General features: G+C 42.4%; 1 protein-coding gene across 2 annotated transcripts in view; it reads right to left on the bottom strand.

Annotated features, from left to right (window-relative positions):
- niban2a (niban apoptosis regulator 2a) overlaps positions 1-13,964 on the bottom strand; it is a 140,116-nt gene extending 126,152 nt beyond the window's left edge. The window contains exon 1 of one of the 2 annotated variants that reach the window (XM_060935556.1): positions 13,620-13,964. In XM_060935556.1, the coding sequence (XP_060791539.1) occupies positions 13,620-13,674 (55 nt within the window). In that variant the 5' untranslated portion in view covers positions 13,675-13,964. The remainder of the gene's footprint in view (positions 1-13,619) is intronic. The other variant, XM_060935555.1, reaches the window with a different exon arrangement.
- Between the last annotated feature and the right edge of the window lie 4,698 nt (positions 13,965-18,662).

Below are 18,662 nucleotides of genomic sequence, written 5' to 3'. Positions count from 1 at the left end.
AAGGACCCCAAGGTAACTTCTAAGCAACTGAAGGTCTCTCGCACGTTGGCTAATGTTAATGTTCATGAGTCCATCATCAGGAGAACACTGAACAACAATGGTGTGCATGGCAGAGTTTCAAGGAGAAAGCCACTGCTCTCCAAAAAGAACATTGCTGCTCGTCTGCAGTTTGCTAAAGATCATGTGGACAAGCCAGAAGGCTATTGGAAAAATGTTTTGTGGATGGATGAGACCAAAATAGAAGATTTTGGTTTAAATGAGAAGCGATATGTTTGGAGAAAGGAAAACACTGCATTCCAGCATAAGAACCTTATCCCATCTATGAAACATGGTGGTGGTAGTATCATGGTTTGGGCCTGTTTTGCTGCATCTGGGCCAGGATGGCTTGCCATCATTGATGGAACAATGAATTCTGAATTATACCAGCAAATTCTAAAGGAAAATGTCAGGACATCTGTCCATGAACTGAATCTCAAGAGAAGGTGGGTCATGCAGCAAGACAACGACCCTAAGCATACAAGTCGTTCTACCAAAGAATGGTTCAAGAAGAATAAAGTTATTGTTTTGGAATGGCCAAGTCAAAGTCCTGACCTTAATCCAATCGAAATGTTGTAGAAGGACCTGAAGCAAGCAGTTCATGTGAGGAAAGCCACCAACATCCAGAGTTGAAGCTGTTCTGTATGGAGGAATGGGCTAAAATTCCTCCAAGCCGGTGTGCAGGACTGATCAACAGTTACCGGAAATGTTTAGTTGCAGTTATTGCTGCACAAGGGGGTCACACCAGATACTGAAAGCAAAGGTTCACATACTTTTGTCACTTACAGATATGTAATATTGGATTATTTTCCTTAATAAATAAATGACCAAGCATAATATTTTTGTCTCGTTTGTTTAACTGGGTTCTCTTTATCTACTTTTAGTACTTGTGTGAAAATCTGATGATGTTTTAGATCATATTTATGCAGACATATAGAAAATTCTAAAGGGTTCACAAACTTTCAAGCACCACTGTAGACTCTACTGTAACTCTACGTATTCTTACTATTATGGCACTGAACGTCGCTGGACAATCATGAGTGAGAAAAGAATCTCTTGTTTTTCCAAGCTAAGGGTGAAACCTGATGCTTGAAATCTTTGAAATTTTTTTTTGTCACATTAAATACTATCGTCACTGCACTAACAACGTCCTCCTGTGACAAACAACAAACTTCTCAAGGGAATAACGCAAATACTGACTAAGCAAGCTCTGACTAATCAGCACCAGAATCACTAAACACAAGACAAACATTTCAATAAATACTATATGTTACATTACCAGCATTTAGCAGACACTCTTATCCAGAGCAACGTACAACGTACCCAGAGCAGCCTGCAGAGCAGCCTGCAGAGCAGCCTGCAGAGCAGCCTGCAGAGCAGCCTGCAGAGCAGCCTGCAGAGCAGCCTGCAGAGCAGCCTGCAGAGCAGCCTGCAGAGCAGCCTGCAGAGCAGCCTGCAGAGCAGTTGGGTTAGGTGCCTTGCTCAAGGGCACTTCAGCCATTCCTGCTAGTCCAGGGAATCAAACCAGCAACCTTTTGGTCCCAATGTTACTTCTCTAACCATTAGGCCATGGCTATCCCCTTACATATAACGTGTTTCAGGGAGGTTTCCCTTTCAGGAAGATCAGTACTTAAAACCAACCATAAACATTTCTTTTAAAGGCCATTCGAAGCCCCAGACAGTGGACATCTGTAATTATGCAACACTGTATATTCATACTGTTCACACCTTCCAGGACCCATTCTGGATATTTTGAATATCATGTTACCTCATTCAAATGAATTTACATTTATTCTATCCACATTCACTGGATATGAGCAATCGCATGCTATGATTGGCTACTCTACTACCAGGATATCAGCTCATATACCGTGAGTAGAGAAAAAAAAATGGCAGAGCGTGTTGCTGAACCAACCGAGGCTGAAACTAGAAAAGCACTTGGATAGCACAGACCTCCGCCAAGAATCCTTTAAAAAATTCCAGGATCCAGAAGGTGATCTGGATCACCGCCAAAATTTAATGGATTGTTACTTGTGCCCAGTCACACCTCTGGAAAAAATTTCAGAGCAATCTGTTCATAACTTTTTCCGTAATGTTGCTAACAGACAAACCAACAAACAAACAAACCAACGCTACCGAAAACATAACCTCCTTGGTGGAGGTAATAAAATAAAAACTCTACTCAAAAAAAATGGAATGAAAATATTTGATGGTAAGAACGTATCTTTTTTTTTTTAAATTTAAGAATTATTATTATCGCATTTTTCACAAATTGCTACTGTCATTTCGCCAATTTGTTTACATTCTAAGCGGAAATGATTTTGTCTGACATTTTGTATAAAGTTTTTATTTATCGAATTTGCAAAAAAAAAAAACAATAAAAATGCTCTGTTTTTCAAAATCCAGTGAATGTGGATAGAATAAAACAGTTATTCCACTCAATCTTGTCATACGTGGCATATCCCTTTCGGACACAAGGAAAACTGCTATGGAACTTCATGTGCACAATTGTACACATTATGTCCAAAGGGGTTATAGCTGACTTGGTGCTACGGGCCTCGTCAGCTATCAGTTCATGTACGACTCGATTTCGTGGAATAATGTAATTATTCATCTGCCAAAGGCTTAATTGAGGCAGAATTCACTTCTACTGTATAAACACTTGCTGTATAAACAAGAGAGGGAGTACCAACTAAACACAATAGCTGGACTAAGTGCTAGTATGCATGAGTGGTATAAATATTAGTCACAATGCAAAAACGTCCAGCTACAGATTATAATAATCATGATATTCAACAATAAAGAAGTTGTCTGATTCTTTGGAAGGATACTTTCTTAAAAAACTTGCCACATGGCAAAAAGGGATAGACAAACACACACACACCCAGGCTCAAATGGAGGAAGCTGATGGTGTATTTGCATCAATAGGGCAAGACATAAATGAATGCAAAGCAATTATCATTCAGGATTTATGTTAGTACAGGTGGTTAAACCATCTTTACATCTCCATGCTGTTATTGTTTTGGAGATGCCATGAAGGGCACATCGGTCGTATTTTTATTATCTACCTGGGAAGGTGCATGTGGTGCATTTTGAACTAGCTTTTTGAAGACTGTTTCACAGAGGCATCAGTGGTCCTTAAGGTCCAATTATGTACTTTCTATATGTAGAGGCTTGTTCTTAGTGAGACCTTGAGAAAAGTGCTATTGAGGTATTTCACCTAACGTCACAGGGTCACGTGACGCCCCGGTGTCCGCCATTTTGAACGTCAAGCTAGCTAATGTCAACAACAGTAGCTAGTATGTTACTGTAGCAATGTTTACGTTCAGTCATTTGGATGACTGTTAAAACCTTTCAGTCTCAAGTTTTTCCTTTACTGGATTTACTAGTTTACTGAGCTAGCGCGCGCCGGCCGCCGGGGAGCTAGCGCGCGCCGGCCGCCGGCAGGCTAGCGCGCGCTAGCTCCCAGCTTGCCCGAGCGCGCTAGCTCAGTAAACTAGTAAATCCAGTAAAGGAAAAACTTGAGACTGAAAGGTTTTAACAGTCATCCAAATGACTGAACGTAAATATTGCTACAGTAACATACCAGCTACTGTTGTTGACATTAGCTAGTGCTAACAGCTAGCTGCTAGTGCACTGCTACAACTACACCGACCCTAATAATACAGTTCTTGGTCATTGCCTGGTAACAGCAAATTTATAACGGGCCATGTCTCAACAGACTAAGAAGTTATTTCAATGACATTTAATAACATTTTGTTTATCCTGAGGACCGAAAGTAAATGAAAATGTGAACAAACCTTAGCTGTAATAAGATGGCGACCACCGGCTCCAGGGACGACCCGCTGATGTAGGCATGTTACCCAGCCTGACACAAAATATTTTTAGGCATCCAAACTCTTATACGCATTCAGATCAATACCTGTGTATGGCGATGGGTTTTTAACGACATAGGTATACAGATCATGTGGGCCGAAGTCAGGTAAAGACGAGGGCTTCGTGTACTTCCGTACGTCAGTGAGCAATCCTGGTGGAAGCAGGTAAACGTCGTTCTCTAAGCCTGCTAACCTCAATTTTTGCAAATACCTCTCCCTCTGCTCGCCCTGTAAATGCCCTACGTCGCTGGATAGTGAAGGTGTTTTCTGCATCTCGCTCCTTTTTCTTTTATGTTTTTCGTTTGTCGCCTTCCTCGCATTCAAACTGATTCGAGCCATGCCGTCCAAAATGGCAGCATCACATGACTTGGTCACGTGGGTGAAATACCTCAATAGCTTACACTATTCAGCTTACATTCAGTATAGCTTACACGAAGTCTCTGACCCAAAGTAACTGTTTCCACTCTCACTGTCCATGTGCCTGGCAATAAATCCACTTGAAACGTCTTGAAAGTTGAACTTTAATCCTCGGTTTAACAATTACAAAGGTTCTAAGATGCAAAGAGTCAATGAGTCAGATGCAGAGAGTCAGCAAATCAGAGAGTCAGGTAAGAAAAACTGTTCGCTTCCACGGCTTCTCGAGATCTACCCTGAGAAGGCGCGAGATCGTTCTTATAATAGCTGAGACCGTTCTAGTTCTAATTCTTCACGTATGAATTCTTAAGAAGCGTGAGACAGTTCTAATTCTTCACATATGAATTCTAATTCTAATTCTTCTAACCTTGCCACATGTTATTCATCATCTTAATCATGAAATAAACTACTTATATGAAATTACACACTCAAATGAAATTATTTATACCTTTTAACATAAATTGTAATTCACGTCTATATGAATTCTACTTTGGCCGCTACATACCCGGCCCCTAATTGCTTTCTATCCTAGAAACAATTACAACATTGAATGTACTTAACAGTCCTTTTCATTCTGCTTCTTGAAGCAGGCAGAGTTTGGTGATCGGCCGCTCAAGTTAATTCGTCTTCGTCTTGACTCGAACCTTGCGGACGACTCCATGTTCGTCCTCCACAGTCTTCACGATTCTTCCCATCAGCCATGATCCTCTAGGGGCTGATTCGTCGACGAAGTTTTGCCAAATTCAGGTGGCTTAAAGCATCAAGTTACTCCAAAGCCAGTGAGCTGTTGGGGTTCTTCGGTCCACTTGGTCCATTGTTGTGCGAGGTGTTCTGGCACAGTGTCGTCCCAGGCTGTTTTTAGTCTACACAATTCTTGCAGGATGTTTCTAGCAGGTAGTATGACTGGTGACAACATTCCTAGCGGATCATAGACAGAGCTCATTGTAGACAGGATTCCTCTCCTGGTGAGAGGCTTCTGCTCGATGTTCACCTGAAACTTGAACTGATCTGACCAGATGCACCATTGTACTCCCAAGGCTCTCTTGATGGCGAGTGAGTCCTGGTTGAGATCAAGATCTTTCACTTCTGTTGCTCGGTCCTCAAGCGGAATGGTTAACAACACGTTTCGACTGTTGGTCGTCCATTTTGTCAGTCTAAAGCCTCCTGTTTGACAGATGGCCGTCAAGTCGTGGAGTAGCTTGATCGCTTCCTGTTCTGAGTTAACTGATTTTAGACAATCGTCGACGTAAAAATTGTTCAACACTGTCTCCACAGCTGCTGCATCAAAAGTACTCCTGTTGTCCTCGGCACATCTTCTCAGCGCATAGTTCGCGTAGCTGGGTGAGGAGGTGGCTCCGAACAAGTGTACCTCCATTCTGTACTCCTGCAGCTCCTTTGAGATATCCCCGTCAGGCCACCATAAAAACCTGAGAAGGTCTGCGTCTTCGGATGGGACCTTGACCTGGTGGAACATGGCCTCCACATCTGCCATGACTGCGATTGGCTCCTGACGAAATCGTGTTAAGACTCCAACTAGACTGCTTGTCATGTCAGGCCCTTGCAGTAGTTGCTCATTGAGTGTGGTTCCCTCATATGAAGCGCCGCAGTCAAATACCACTCGAAGTTTATGCTTCTTGGGGTGGTAGACGGCATGATGTGGAATAAACCACACCTTTACATCACTCCTGTTAAGCTCTTCGTCTGGGATTTTGACGGCGTATCCCTTGGTTATGACCTGGTTCATGAAGCTGATGTATTCTTCTCGGAACGTCTGGTTTCTCTGAAGCTTCTTTTTCATGTTGAGCGCTCGTTGTTCCGTCATTGCTCTATTGTTAGGCATTTTCACATCTTTGTTTTTCAATGGCAATCCGATAGAGTAGTGACCGTCGACCAGTTTTGTGGATGTGGTGACTCTGTCCATAAACAGTTGATCTTCCTTTGACATCTCAAGCTGCTCTCCTTGAGCATTCTCGGGAAAATCATACTTGAATTGCTGGGTCCACAATTCTTCAAGTCGAGCCACCGATATCCGATTCATTTGGATCTGTGGGTATCCGTCCTTTGACCAGCTTCCGATGTTCTCACGCAGCGGCCCGTTCACTGTCCATCCCAAGACTGTACATACTGCATACGGCCCATCTTACACGCTGCAGATTACCTCTTTTGGCTCTAAAGCCTTTGCGACATCAGTCCCAATTAGAAGATCGATATCCGCCTTGATCAATGGAATTCGTACACCTCGTAAGTGTGGCCACCTATCCACGTCCTCTTGGGTTGGGATATTCTCCTGACTAGCAGGTATGGCCCTTTGTGTAAACACACCAGTGAGCCCGACAAAGTCATCCCCCTCCAGACTGCTGACTTCTAGGTCTGGCAACACCTTGCACGAGACGGTCTTTTGGTCTCCCATAGTAGTAAGTAGGATGTTCACATTTTTTCCTTGCAGGTTAAGGTCGTTGGCTAGCTTGTTAGTGCAAAAGGAGGGATTGCTCCCTGGATCCAGGAACACATAACAAGTCAGCACCTTGTTGCCTTTCTTTACCTTCACTCTCACCGGAACGATGGCAAGGACGGTTCCTGCACCCCCGGCCCCCATCTGAGAGCCAGTTTTCCCCACATCCACGAATCCACTGACCACAGTTTGTTCTTCCTGTAAAGACTCCTCTTTTGGTTCCTCCCTTGAAGTGTCTTCCTTTGGTATGTCTTTAGGTTTCTGCTTTATGTGTAACAGTGTAGGGTGTTTAGCTGAACACATCTCACAGCTCTTCTTTTCTTCACAGGTACTGCTCATGTGTCCTCCTATAAGACAGCTGTAGCAGAGTCCTTTACTCTTAAGGAATTCCAATTTTTCTTTGTGCAGCTTTTTTTGAAGTTTCTTGCACTGTTCCATGGTATGAGCTCCCTGACAGAAGATGCACGGTTTCACGAAAGCCATATTCATGTTTGGTTTCTTCTCTTTAACTTTCTTGTTCTCAGCACCAGCAACATCTTTCACTACTTTCTGCTCTTTAGCTTCGGTAGCTAGCGTTATGATGGTTTTCTTGCCAGCTGATTTTTCAGGTTGACGCTTTGTTTGACCTGAGATTTCGCCAAACACAGGGTGTGCTGCCATTTCAGCCTGTTTGGTTACAAATGACACCACCTCTTGGAACTTTGTTCGCCGATCTTTCTTCTGAATGTCAATGGCGACACTCCTGAATTTCTCCCTCAGCCTGTATGGGAGCTTGGAGAGGACTGTGCGCATGTTCGCAGCATTCTCCATCTCATCCAAGTACTCTAGATCTGACATTGCATTGTTACAGTTAATCAGAAACAGAGCGTATGCTTCAAGTGCCTTAGCGTCGTCCGACTTGATAGTAGGCCAATTTAAAGCCTTGTCCAGGTATGCCATTGAGATCTTATATTTGTCACCAAAGCGCTCCTTTAATAATTTCTTGGCTTGAGGGTAGCCCCGTTCAGGGTCCATATGAAAACAGCCGCGCACTAAGCCATTAGGCTGACCACTTGTGTGCTGTTCCAAATAATAAAGCCGATCTTTGCTGTTTTCAGTCTTGCTTTCTATGCGATGCTCGAAAGCTCTCATGAATAGATGGTATTCCATTGGATCTCCTTTAAAAACTGGAATATTCAGCGATGGCAATGTAGATAGCTTTTGTTGCTTTATTAGACTCTCGGTTATCTCGTTTTGGCGTTGCATGACGGAAACCAGGTTACCCGTGTTTGCAGAATTGCCCTTTGAAGTAACAAGCTCTTGTCGCGCAACAGGCGTTGCATTGGCAGCTATTCCACCACTATGGCTATGCTGAGATACATTACTAGCCCCACTGCTCCTATTGTGGCTGACATGTTGTCTCTGAGTAGTCGTCAGTGAATCCACTCTACTGCCTTTAGAGCCGCTTGTCACATCTGAGCCTTCGTATTTTCTTAACACAGCTAATTTTGCATCTGATGCAGCGAGCTCTGCTTGTAACTCCAACTCTTCCAAAGCCCTTTTCTGTTTCAATGTAGCTGCCTTGGTTAACAAATCAACTTTTTTCATTTCAACTTTTAAGCGCTCAGCGCGAACTGATGATGCCACAGAGGCAGAAGAGACAGACTTGGCTTTTTTACTCTTTCTGGATGTAACTGAAGCGCTATCTTCAGGATTTACCTCATTGTTCACTCTTTCAGACTCTTCTATGCGAAGCATTGCATCTTGTATCCATGACCTAACTTCTCGCACAAAATTGCATTGCTCATCATATCTTGGCTGAAACCAATTACTTTGATCTGCATTCATATTCTGTGTGCATCCAAGTTGACTGTACAGGTCTTTGACATCAGCATTTATCTTACTGAATTCTCCTATCAACTCTTCATACTTGGTTAACGATTCCTTTGTTATAATTTCCACGTTTGCATCATCATCCATTAAATCACACAATTCATTTCTTTTCTCAGTCAGTTTTCTTAGCTTTGCTCTTCTGGAGCTGATTCTTGTCTGCAGACTATTTTCCAATGACCGTTGTGTTGGTTTACCCAGACGTTTTTCCCCCAGAGGGCTTACTGTCCTTTCCTTTTCATCCGTCATGATTGCTTTGAACGTCGGTCCGTTTTTTTGTTCCGATTCCACTTGCATGGGCGCCGCCGGGGGGGAAAGGTTAGAACAATTCTTGGGGCCCAGCACTGCCATGGGGCCCTTTAAGGGGCTGATAATGTGCTTTTAATGATTTTAATAAGACTTTTGAAATAACAACAATGCAATATTCCATCTGGTAAAATGAGCTAATTGAACAAGGTTGTCTATTTCTTGAGTTCTTCAACATATTGTCATTTAACCCTCCCCCTTTTGCGAAATGGTACGGTCCAGTTCTGGTAGAAGCGCGATGCGTTAAATCTGTGTGCTGATCAGTGCAACGCTACTTGCTGCTGTGTCGCGGTGCAGCAGCCAGCCAGCCAGCCGTGGAGTGCGTACAGTCTATGATCGCTAAATATGAAGAGTGGCTGTCAAAAACGTAAAGAAAGGCAGCTGAAAGCTGAGAGGGACCGGAGAGGCAGGGAACTGGTCACTCAGTTTTTCCCAAAGAAAGGTAGCTATCGCTCACATGTGTGTTCAAAATATTAGCGAATGGTAAATGAACAGTATGAACGTGGTTGGATTAGCCTATCAAGAGAACACTTTTACAGTTTGTACAGTGACATTTTTTCCATTTTAATAACTGAACTGACTTGTGTGATAAACAAGATGAAATATTATGTTATGCTGGTGCTAATAACTAGTGCTAATAACCAGTTTCATAACTAATGGGGTGCCCTAAATATGCACAGATTCAGCCTCAGGGGGACCTCCGCCCTACCAAACCACTGAACCCCCCCTTTGGAGAAGGAGGTAAGCAGCAATACAACCCATAAATGCTTTAGGATTGAAGTTTTTAATGAGCGAGCGCCATATACAGTTTGCTAGATTAAAGTGTTGCTAATGTAACAGACGTTGCATTGTGTTGTTCACCAGTCTTTTTATTCTGAAGAAATGAGACACAAATACACTGCTGAGGACGGGCTGCAAACGTCCAGTGGCATTGGCGCTTACATTTCCAAAACGAACTGAAGGAGGCCAGCGCCTCGTTCCCATAACTACCTGCGCTCTTAAAGGGCCAGCGCAGAATTTCCCCACCACTACACACAATGGCAAGTGGAAAAAAATAAACCCGTTACACTAATAACGGACACCAGTCAAGTGTTTGACATGGTTACGTGCTGGGTGCGATTTGCTGGGGGGGATGGTGGGGATCATCCCCCCCTCTGGTTTTTATCTCTGCTGAAAAAAAATCCTCGGGGACAACCCCGTCAATAAAACAAACAAACCAAAAAAAAAAGTTGACATGACAGGCATGTTGTGACACAGTTTTCTATGGTCTACATTGCACTCACTTTCAAAATGACCCGAAGTGGCAGCTTTGATGTTCACGAACGTCCCCAGCAAATAGATACATTGTAGATAATAACAATATCTTTGCGTTCTATGCAGGGATGCAAACAGCGCACCTTTTGGCGGATGCCGCCTTTTTCACGGCCGATTTTTTTTTTTTAGGGGGGACGTTGGAGTGTCTGATTATAATTTCAAAGTAAATTCTGTATTAAAATGACTAAATAAGCAAATCCGTTACAGTCCATGAAACAGGAAGTATAAGGATGAGAAAAAAACAGTTTAAATCGGAAAGCTGCGCACAATGTGAACTGCACCATCAGAGCAAACTGTTCATTTAGTATTCATGTATTTTAGTGATTTTCGAGTCACTGTCCATTTAATCCAGAGGGAGAGAAACATCACAGCAACGCGACAAGCAATGCGAACTTTGTTGTGTTAGTGTTCGTGTATTTAAGTCAGAGAGATAGGAAGGTGAATTTACTATCTCTGGTTTAGTGTTCGTTTTCATTTAGTGTTATTCATTTGATATCATTGGATGTTATTGAGCTGTTAGCCTATTGTTACCTTAATTTTGTGACGTTTCATGATTAAAAAAAAAAACATCCCCCCTTCTGGTTTTTTGACAAATCGCACCCTGGTTACGTGTGTGGAATGTTCACACGTTCTAAACCATTGGTTTCAACCATTGGTTAATACATAAAATGTAATAACAAAGTCACAAACTCAAGGTCCATGGGCTATCAAAAGTCAAATAATGACAATAGTGCAATTGTGACGAGGGTGGGCAAAGTTGAGGGGCCCAAAATTCTAATCTTTCATGGGGCCCAAAATTTCTGGCAGCGCCCCTGCCACTTGCGACAGTCACGTTGCAGCCACGACCACTTGTCAATCACCAGCCACGAGTGTAGCGCGTGATCGTGCTAGTTCAGAAGTCCCTCGGTAAATCCCTCGATGAATCTTCTTTCCAGTTTCAGCGAGCCTCTCCAGCGTTTTGTAATCCAATGTCAAGCAAGTTTTTCTTACTATTGTAGAGGCTTGTTCTTAGTGAGACCTTGAGAAAAGTGCTATAGCTTACACTGACGAAGTCTCTGACCCAAAGTAACTGTTTCCACTCTCAATGTCCATATGCCTGGCAATAAATCCACTTGAAACGTCTTGAAAGTTGAACTTTAATCCTCGGTTTAACAATTACAAAGGTTCTAAGGTGCAGAGAGTCAGTGAGTCAGATGCAGAGAGTCAGCGAGTCAGAGAGTCAGGTAAGAAAAACTGTTCGCTTCCACGGCTTCTCGAGATCTACCCTGAGAAGGCGCGAGATCTCATCTCATCTCATTATCTCTAGCCGCTTTATCCTTCTACAGGGTCGCAGGCAAGCTGGAGCCTATCCCAGCTGACTACGGGCGAGAGGCGGGGTACACCCTGGACAAGTCGCCAGGTCATCACAGGGCTGACACATAGACACAGACAACCATTCCCACTCACATTCACACCTACGGTCAATTTAGAGTCACCAGTTAACCTAACCTGCATGTCTTTGGACTGTGGGGGAAACCGGAGCACCCGGAGGAAACCCACGCGGACACGGGGAGAACATGCAAACTCCACACAGAAAGGCCCTCACCGGCCCCAGGGCTCGAACCCAGGACCTTCTTGCTGTGAGGCGACAGCGCTAACCACTACACCACCGTGCCGCCCAGGCGCGAGATCGTTCTTATAATAGCTGAGACCGTTCTAGTTCTAGTTCTAATTCTTCACGTATGAATTCTTAAGAAGCGTGAGACAGTTCTAATTCTTCACATGAATTCTAATTCTAATTCTAATTCTTCTAACCTTGCCACATGTTATTCATCATCTTAATCATGAAATAAACTACTTATATGAAATTACACACTCAAATGAAATTATTTATACCTTTTAACATAAATTGTAATTCACGTCTATATGAATTCTACTTTGGCCGCTACACTATATTCATGTTTCCAGGTGAAAGATAAATACTGAACAGACAAAATATTGTACCCTTGATAGTACGACACCAGGAATAAGAAAAAAAGTACAGCTTAGTACCTTTATTTCTGGGATTGCAGTAAATTGACGGCACAAATTATTATGGAAAGACAGTTCCCGTTTTAAAGCGAGACGGCCTTTCGATTTCATAAAATCGGTGAAATTGAGTTCACTCTGAAATTTGGTCATTGTGATATATGTTTATTTCTGTAAGAGCTCACAAAATATTGAGCCATTCTGTGGCTCAGAAGTTATTTCATTTGAAGGAATTCCCGAGCAAATAATGTGCATGAAATCGCTCGCTTCGTGCAGTCAAGCAGACAGAGGAAGTCCGTGTGCACATGCTCAGGTTTACTTTTGACCGTGCACTGACAGTTCCATCATTCTGTCATTAAATGAACAGCTGATCGCACCGAGGTGCTCGCTGAGCGCCGATATTTATTAGTTTGGTCCTGCGTTTCCTTTCCTTCGTATATAACACAACGTCTTTTCTTCTCACTTTCCGTTACTGTAGTCGGTCTTTCATGTTTCATTTGCACACTCACGTCCTGCATTTTTCTTTCTTGTTTCAAATTTGTATCCCACAATACCTTGTGCAAACGGGGAAAGCCCACCACGTCATGCATGACGCAGTATCTTGAATTGGGTCATGGTGAAGCAGGAAAAAATAGCGGAGAATTTAGGGCCACATGGCCCTAAATTAATTCATTTTTCTATTAGAAAAAAACGAATAAAATTGGAAGTCTGTGATTCGAATTCAGTAGCTTTCAGCCCACTAAACAAAATTAACTGAGTGTCGGGGAAAATTCTTTTTATGACCTACACTTGAAAAATCTGAAAGGCAGTACAGCTTTAATTCCTAAGACTGTTTTATGTTTTGACCTTTAGAAGAAAAATACTACAAAGAGCAATAAACAGTAATAAACGACACAAAGTCGATATTTGGCCTCATCACAACATTTGCTTTCAAAAATAGCATCGTAGTCTCAGGTACAGTTAATACAGTTTGATAAGGAAACGAGCTGTAGGTTTTACTGAGCATCTTGCAGAACCAGCCACAGTTCTTCTGGACACTTTGACTGTCACACTCTTGTTGCATCCAGCCTTCATTATGTACAGTATTTGGTCTGAAAAGTGGTGTCTTATGCAATATGCTGCTTTCTTTACTGTCATACAAACATTTTTTTTTTTCTTTTCTGGAATGTTTCATTTTGTGCTGGAAAACTAAATGTAAATGTAGAAGTCATGAAATAAAAATGTAGAAATAATCAAGTTTAAAAGGACAGTGGTGTGTATCTCCTACTCCTCAGGGTTGAATAGCTCTGATGGCCCAGGATCAGCATCCACCTGAAAAAGTGTGTGTGTGTGTGTGTGTGTCTTACCTGTAATTATCTGTCGCCTTCTCTCGTCCAGGTGAGTAGAAACTACATCCCCCATGATTAAGACTATAATAATAATAATAATAATAATCCAAAGAAACTGGTCCTTGCAATAAGAGGAAAAAAATGGATTAATATTGGAAACTATTCAAAAACTTAAAATAAATCTGCATGTTTTCTCCTCAGAGCCTTCCATGAGAACACACCAGACTCTTCAGATCAGCAGCTCAGCCAGCTTCTACAGGTGTGTGATGAAATGTATCAGAACTCTACAGCCTTTTCTTTCACTAGAGAGCAATGGAAAAGGTGGGGTTACTATTCTGAACACGCAGTGCGCAAAATTACAGCTCTCTCTCTCTCTCTCTCTCTCTCTTTTTCTCTCATAGTCCAGACCAGTCTAACGGGTTCATCAGGGTTGCCAAATATTGCCTAATAACCTATATAGCAACAAAGTAGAAATTTAAATCTCATCATCAATCAACTATCAGAACAATCACAAATTAAAGCTAGACTGCCTTTCACATTTTTCAAGTGTAGGTCATAAAAATAATTTTCCCTGACACGCAATTAGTGGACCGTAAGCTGCCGAATTCAAATCACAGACTTCCAATTTTATTTATTTATTTATTTAAATACAACCCCGATTCCAAAAAAGTTGGGACAAAGTATAAATTGTAAATAAAAACGGAATGCAATGATGTGGAAGTTTCAAAATTCCATATTTTATTCAGAATGGAACATAGATGACATATCAAATGTTTAAACTGAGAAAATTTATCATTGAAAGAGAAAAATTAGGTGATTTTAAATTTCATGACAACAACACATCTCAAAAAAGTTGGGACAAGGCCATGTTTACCACTGTGAGACATCCCCTTTTCTCTTTACAACAGTCTGTAAACGTCTGGGGACTGAGGAGACAAGTTGCTCAAGTTTAGGGATAGGAATGTTAACCCATTCTTGTCTAATGTAGGATTCTAGTTGCTCAACTGTCTTAGGTCTTTTTTGTCGTATCTTCTGTTTTATGATGCGCCAAATGTTTTCTATGGGTGAAAGATCTGGACTGCAGGCTGGCCAGTTCAGTACCCGGACCCTTCTTCTACGCAGCCATGATGCTGTAATTGATGCAGTATGTGGTTTGGCATTGTGATGTTGGAAAATGCAAGGTCTTCCCTGAAAGAGACGTCATCTGGATGAGAGCATATGTTGCTCTAGAACCTGGATATACCTTTCAGCATTGATGGTGTCTTTCCAGACGTGTAAGCTGCCCATGCCACATGCACTAATGCAACCCCATACCATCAGAGATGCAGGCTTCTGAACTGAGCACTGATAACAACTTGGGTCGTCCTTCTCCTCTTTAGTCCGAATGACACGGCATCCCTGATTTCCATAAAGAACTTCAAATTTTGATTTGTCTGACCACAGAACAGTTTTTCACTTTGCCACAGTCCATTTTAAATGAGCCTTGGCCCAGAGAAGACATCTGCACTTCTGGATCATGTTTAGATATGCTTCTTCTTTGAACTATAGAGTTTTAGCTGGCAACGGCGGATGGCATGGTGAATTGTGTTCACAGATAATGTTCTCTGGAAATATTCCTGAGCCCATTTTGTGATTTCCAATACAGAAGCATGCCTGTATGTGATGCAGTGCCGTCTAAGGGCCCGAAGATCACGGGCACCCAGTATGGTTTTCCGGCCTTGACCCTTACGCACAGAGATTCTTCCAGATTCTCTGAATCTTTTGATGATATTTTGCACTGTCGATGATGATATGTTCAAACTCTTTGCAATTTTACACTGTCGAACTCCTTTCTGATATTGCTCCACTATTTGTCGGTGCAGAATTAGGGTGATTGGTGATCCTCTTCCCATCTTTACTTCTGAGAGCCGCTGCCACTCCAAGATGCTCTTTTTATACCCAGCCACGTTAATGACCTATTGCCAATTGACCTAATGAGTTGCAATTTGGTCCTCCAGCTGTTCCTTTTTTGTACCTTTAACTTTTCCAGCCTCTTATTGCCCCTGTCCCAACTTTTTTGAGATGTGTTGCTGTCATGAAATTTCAAATGAGCCAATATTTGGCATGAAATTTCAAAATGTCTCACTTTCGACATTTGATATGTTGTCTATGTTCTATTGTGAATACAATATCAGTTTTTGAGATTTGTAAATTATTGCATTCCGTTTTTATTTACAATTTGTACTTTGCCCCAACTTTTTTGGAATCGGGGTTGTAGAACAATTAATTAATTTAAAGCCACATAGCCCTGAATTCTCCGCTATTTTTTCCTGCTCCACCATGACCCGATTCAAGATGCTACATCAGGCATGACATGGTGGGCTTTCCCTGTTCACGCAAGGCATTGTGGGATACAAATTTGAAACAGGAGAGAAAAATGAAGGATGCGAATGAAACGTGAAAGACCGACTACAGTAACGGAAAGCGAGAAGAAAAGACGTTATGTTATATACGAAGGAAAGGAAACGCAGGACCAAACTAATAAATATCGGTGCTCAGCGAGCACCTCGGTGCGATCAGTTGTTCGTTTAGCGACAGAATGATGGAACTGTCAGTGCACTGTCAAGGTAAACCTGTAAATGGCAGTAATGCAACACTGTGGATGCCAGCTGCTGTAAAACCCAAAAGAAGAAGACGGCGAAGGTAAACTTGTGCATGCGTACGGACTTCCTCTGTCTGCATGAGTGTGCGATGCGAGCGATATCATGCACATTATTTGCTTGGGAATCCCGTCAAATTAAATAACTTCCCAGCCACAGACTAGCCTGTGTTTTTGTTTTTAGACATTACAGAAATAAACATATTTGATGCGGTAGGCTTTCCCCATTCACGCAAGGCATTGTGGAATACAAATTTGAAACAAGAGAGAAAAATGGAGGACATGAGTGTGCGAATGAAACGTGAAAGACGGACTACAGTAACGGAAAGCAATGACCAAATTTCAGACGGAACTAAATTTCAGCGATTTTATGAAATTCAAAGGCAGTCTTGCGTTAATGCAATTTCCAACAAACTCTCAAAAACAATTAAGGTAAACCTGTAGATGGCAGTGACCGCGAGTTGGCCTAGTGGTTAGCGTGTCCGCCTCTTGATCGGGAGATCGCGAGTTCTACTCACGGTCGGGTCATACCAAAGACCGTCATAAAAATGGTACCTACTGCCGTCTGGCAAGGCACGTTGCAATACAGATGCGAGTGGGGAGTCAAACTCTCATTGTTACCAGAGGACCCGCCCCCCACTGTAACCCTAGCTATGTAATAGGTGAGAGGTTGAGGGCTACGGAAACGGAGATCGGTGCTGCCCTATGCGCCACATGGCGTATGAAGGACTTTGATTTGTAGATGGCAGGAATGCAACACTGTGGAAGCCAGCTGCTGTAAAACCCAAAAGAAGAAGATGACGAAGGTAAACTTGCGCATGCGCACACGGACTTCCTCTGTCTGTGCGAAGTGAGCGAGTTCATGCACATTATTTGCTTGGGAATCCTGTCACATTAAATAACTTCCCAGCCACAGAATAGCCTGTTTGTTTGTTTGTTTGTTTAGATATTACAGAAATAAACATACATCACAATGACCAAATTTCAGACGGAACTAAATTTCACAGATTTTATGAAATTCAAAGGCAGTCTCGCTTTAATGCAATTTCCAACAAGCCCTCAAAAACAATTTCCGCAGTCTGGCTGTAATCACAAATTATATACACTTTAATCTGATCAATCTGGCAACCCTGTGGGTTAACCTGTGGCTGATGGATGGGCGTGGCTTAAGGTTATGACTCTGGCTCACTAAGCACAAGGGAACGCCCCAATTTTCCCGCCCTGCTATTTGTAGCTATTTATTTGTCTGAATTGTTTGCATGTTTTGACTTGGACGTTGGGAAAATAAATAGATTTTTATACCAGCTGTTAAAATTGGACATTGGTGCAGTTTATCTATTTAACTGGTGTTACCTCTTAAATGATTGTTTCACGTAGAAGAAGCAAACCTGACTGAAAAGATGAGGATAGGACGTGCTTTGGAAATAAGATACTGCCCTCTGGTGGTCAAATCTGGCAATAAAAAACAAATTTATACTACACTATAATCGAATTATTTAACTCTATAGTGAATGAACAGGGAATTAAATTTAGTTCTTTACTAAAATCACCATCTCATAGTTCAATGATTTTTAAAAAATATATATATATACAGCCTATTATGTGTCAATATAAACAGTTTGATAATCAGAAAACATTGAACCATCACTCTATTAGCCCATAAATATTTGGCTCTGGGATGAGTACAGATTTTTCTTTCTTCCTGTTTTTTTTCCTCCCCTTTCCACTGGACAAGTCAGTGTAGAAAACCAGCCATCAGCATCAGGAGAAGCAGAACAGAGCAACAGCACTACTGCTATGGAAGACCAAAGGTGTCAAAAGTGCCAGAACAGAGAAGAGTCTTGATGCATGTCTTCTTTGTACCCTGATGCTTAGTTTACACGTACCCGGGTATGTATAGAAACGGATAACCCCGCCTCTCCGTTTTCAAAAATATCCACGATTACACCAGACCGTTCTCCAAAATATCTGCATTTACACGGATCCGCATAGATACGCGGCTAAGCGCTATTATCTCATCTCATTATCTCTAGCCGCTTTATCCTGTTCTACAGGGTCGCAGGCAAGCTGGAGCCTATCCCAGCTGACTACGGGCGAAAGGCAGGGTACACCCTGGACAAGTCGCCAGGTCATCACAGGGCTGACACATACTGTAGACACAGACAACCAGTCACACTCACATTCACACCTACGGTCAATTTAGAGTCACCAGTTAACCTAACCTACATGTCTTTGGACTGTTGGGGAAACCGGAGCACCCGGAGGAAACCCACGCAGACACAGGGAGAACATGCAAACTCCGCACAGAAAGGCCCTCGCCGGCCACGGGGCACGAACCCGGACCTTCTTGCTGTGAAGTGACAGTGCTAACCACTACACCACCGTGTTGCCTTAAGCGCTATTATGAGCATCTCATCTCATCT

Source organism: Neoarius graeffei, chromosome 12, assembly GCF_027579695.1.
Source record: "Neoarius graeffei isolate fNeoGra1 chromosome 12, fNeoGra1.pri, whole genome shotgun sequence".
Classification (NCBI taxonomy): Eukaryota; Metazoa; Chordata; class Actinopteri; order Siluriformes; family Ariidae; genus Neoarius; species Neoarius graeffei.
This window is presented reverse-complemented; position numbering and strand designations above follow the sequence as displayed.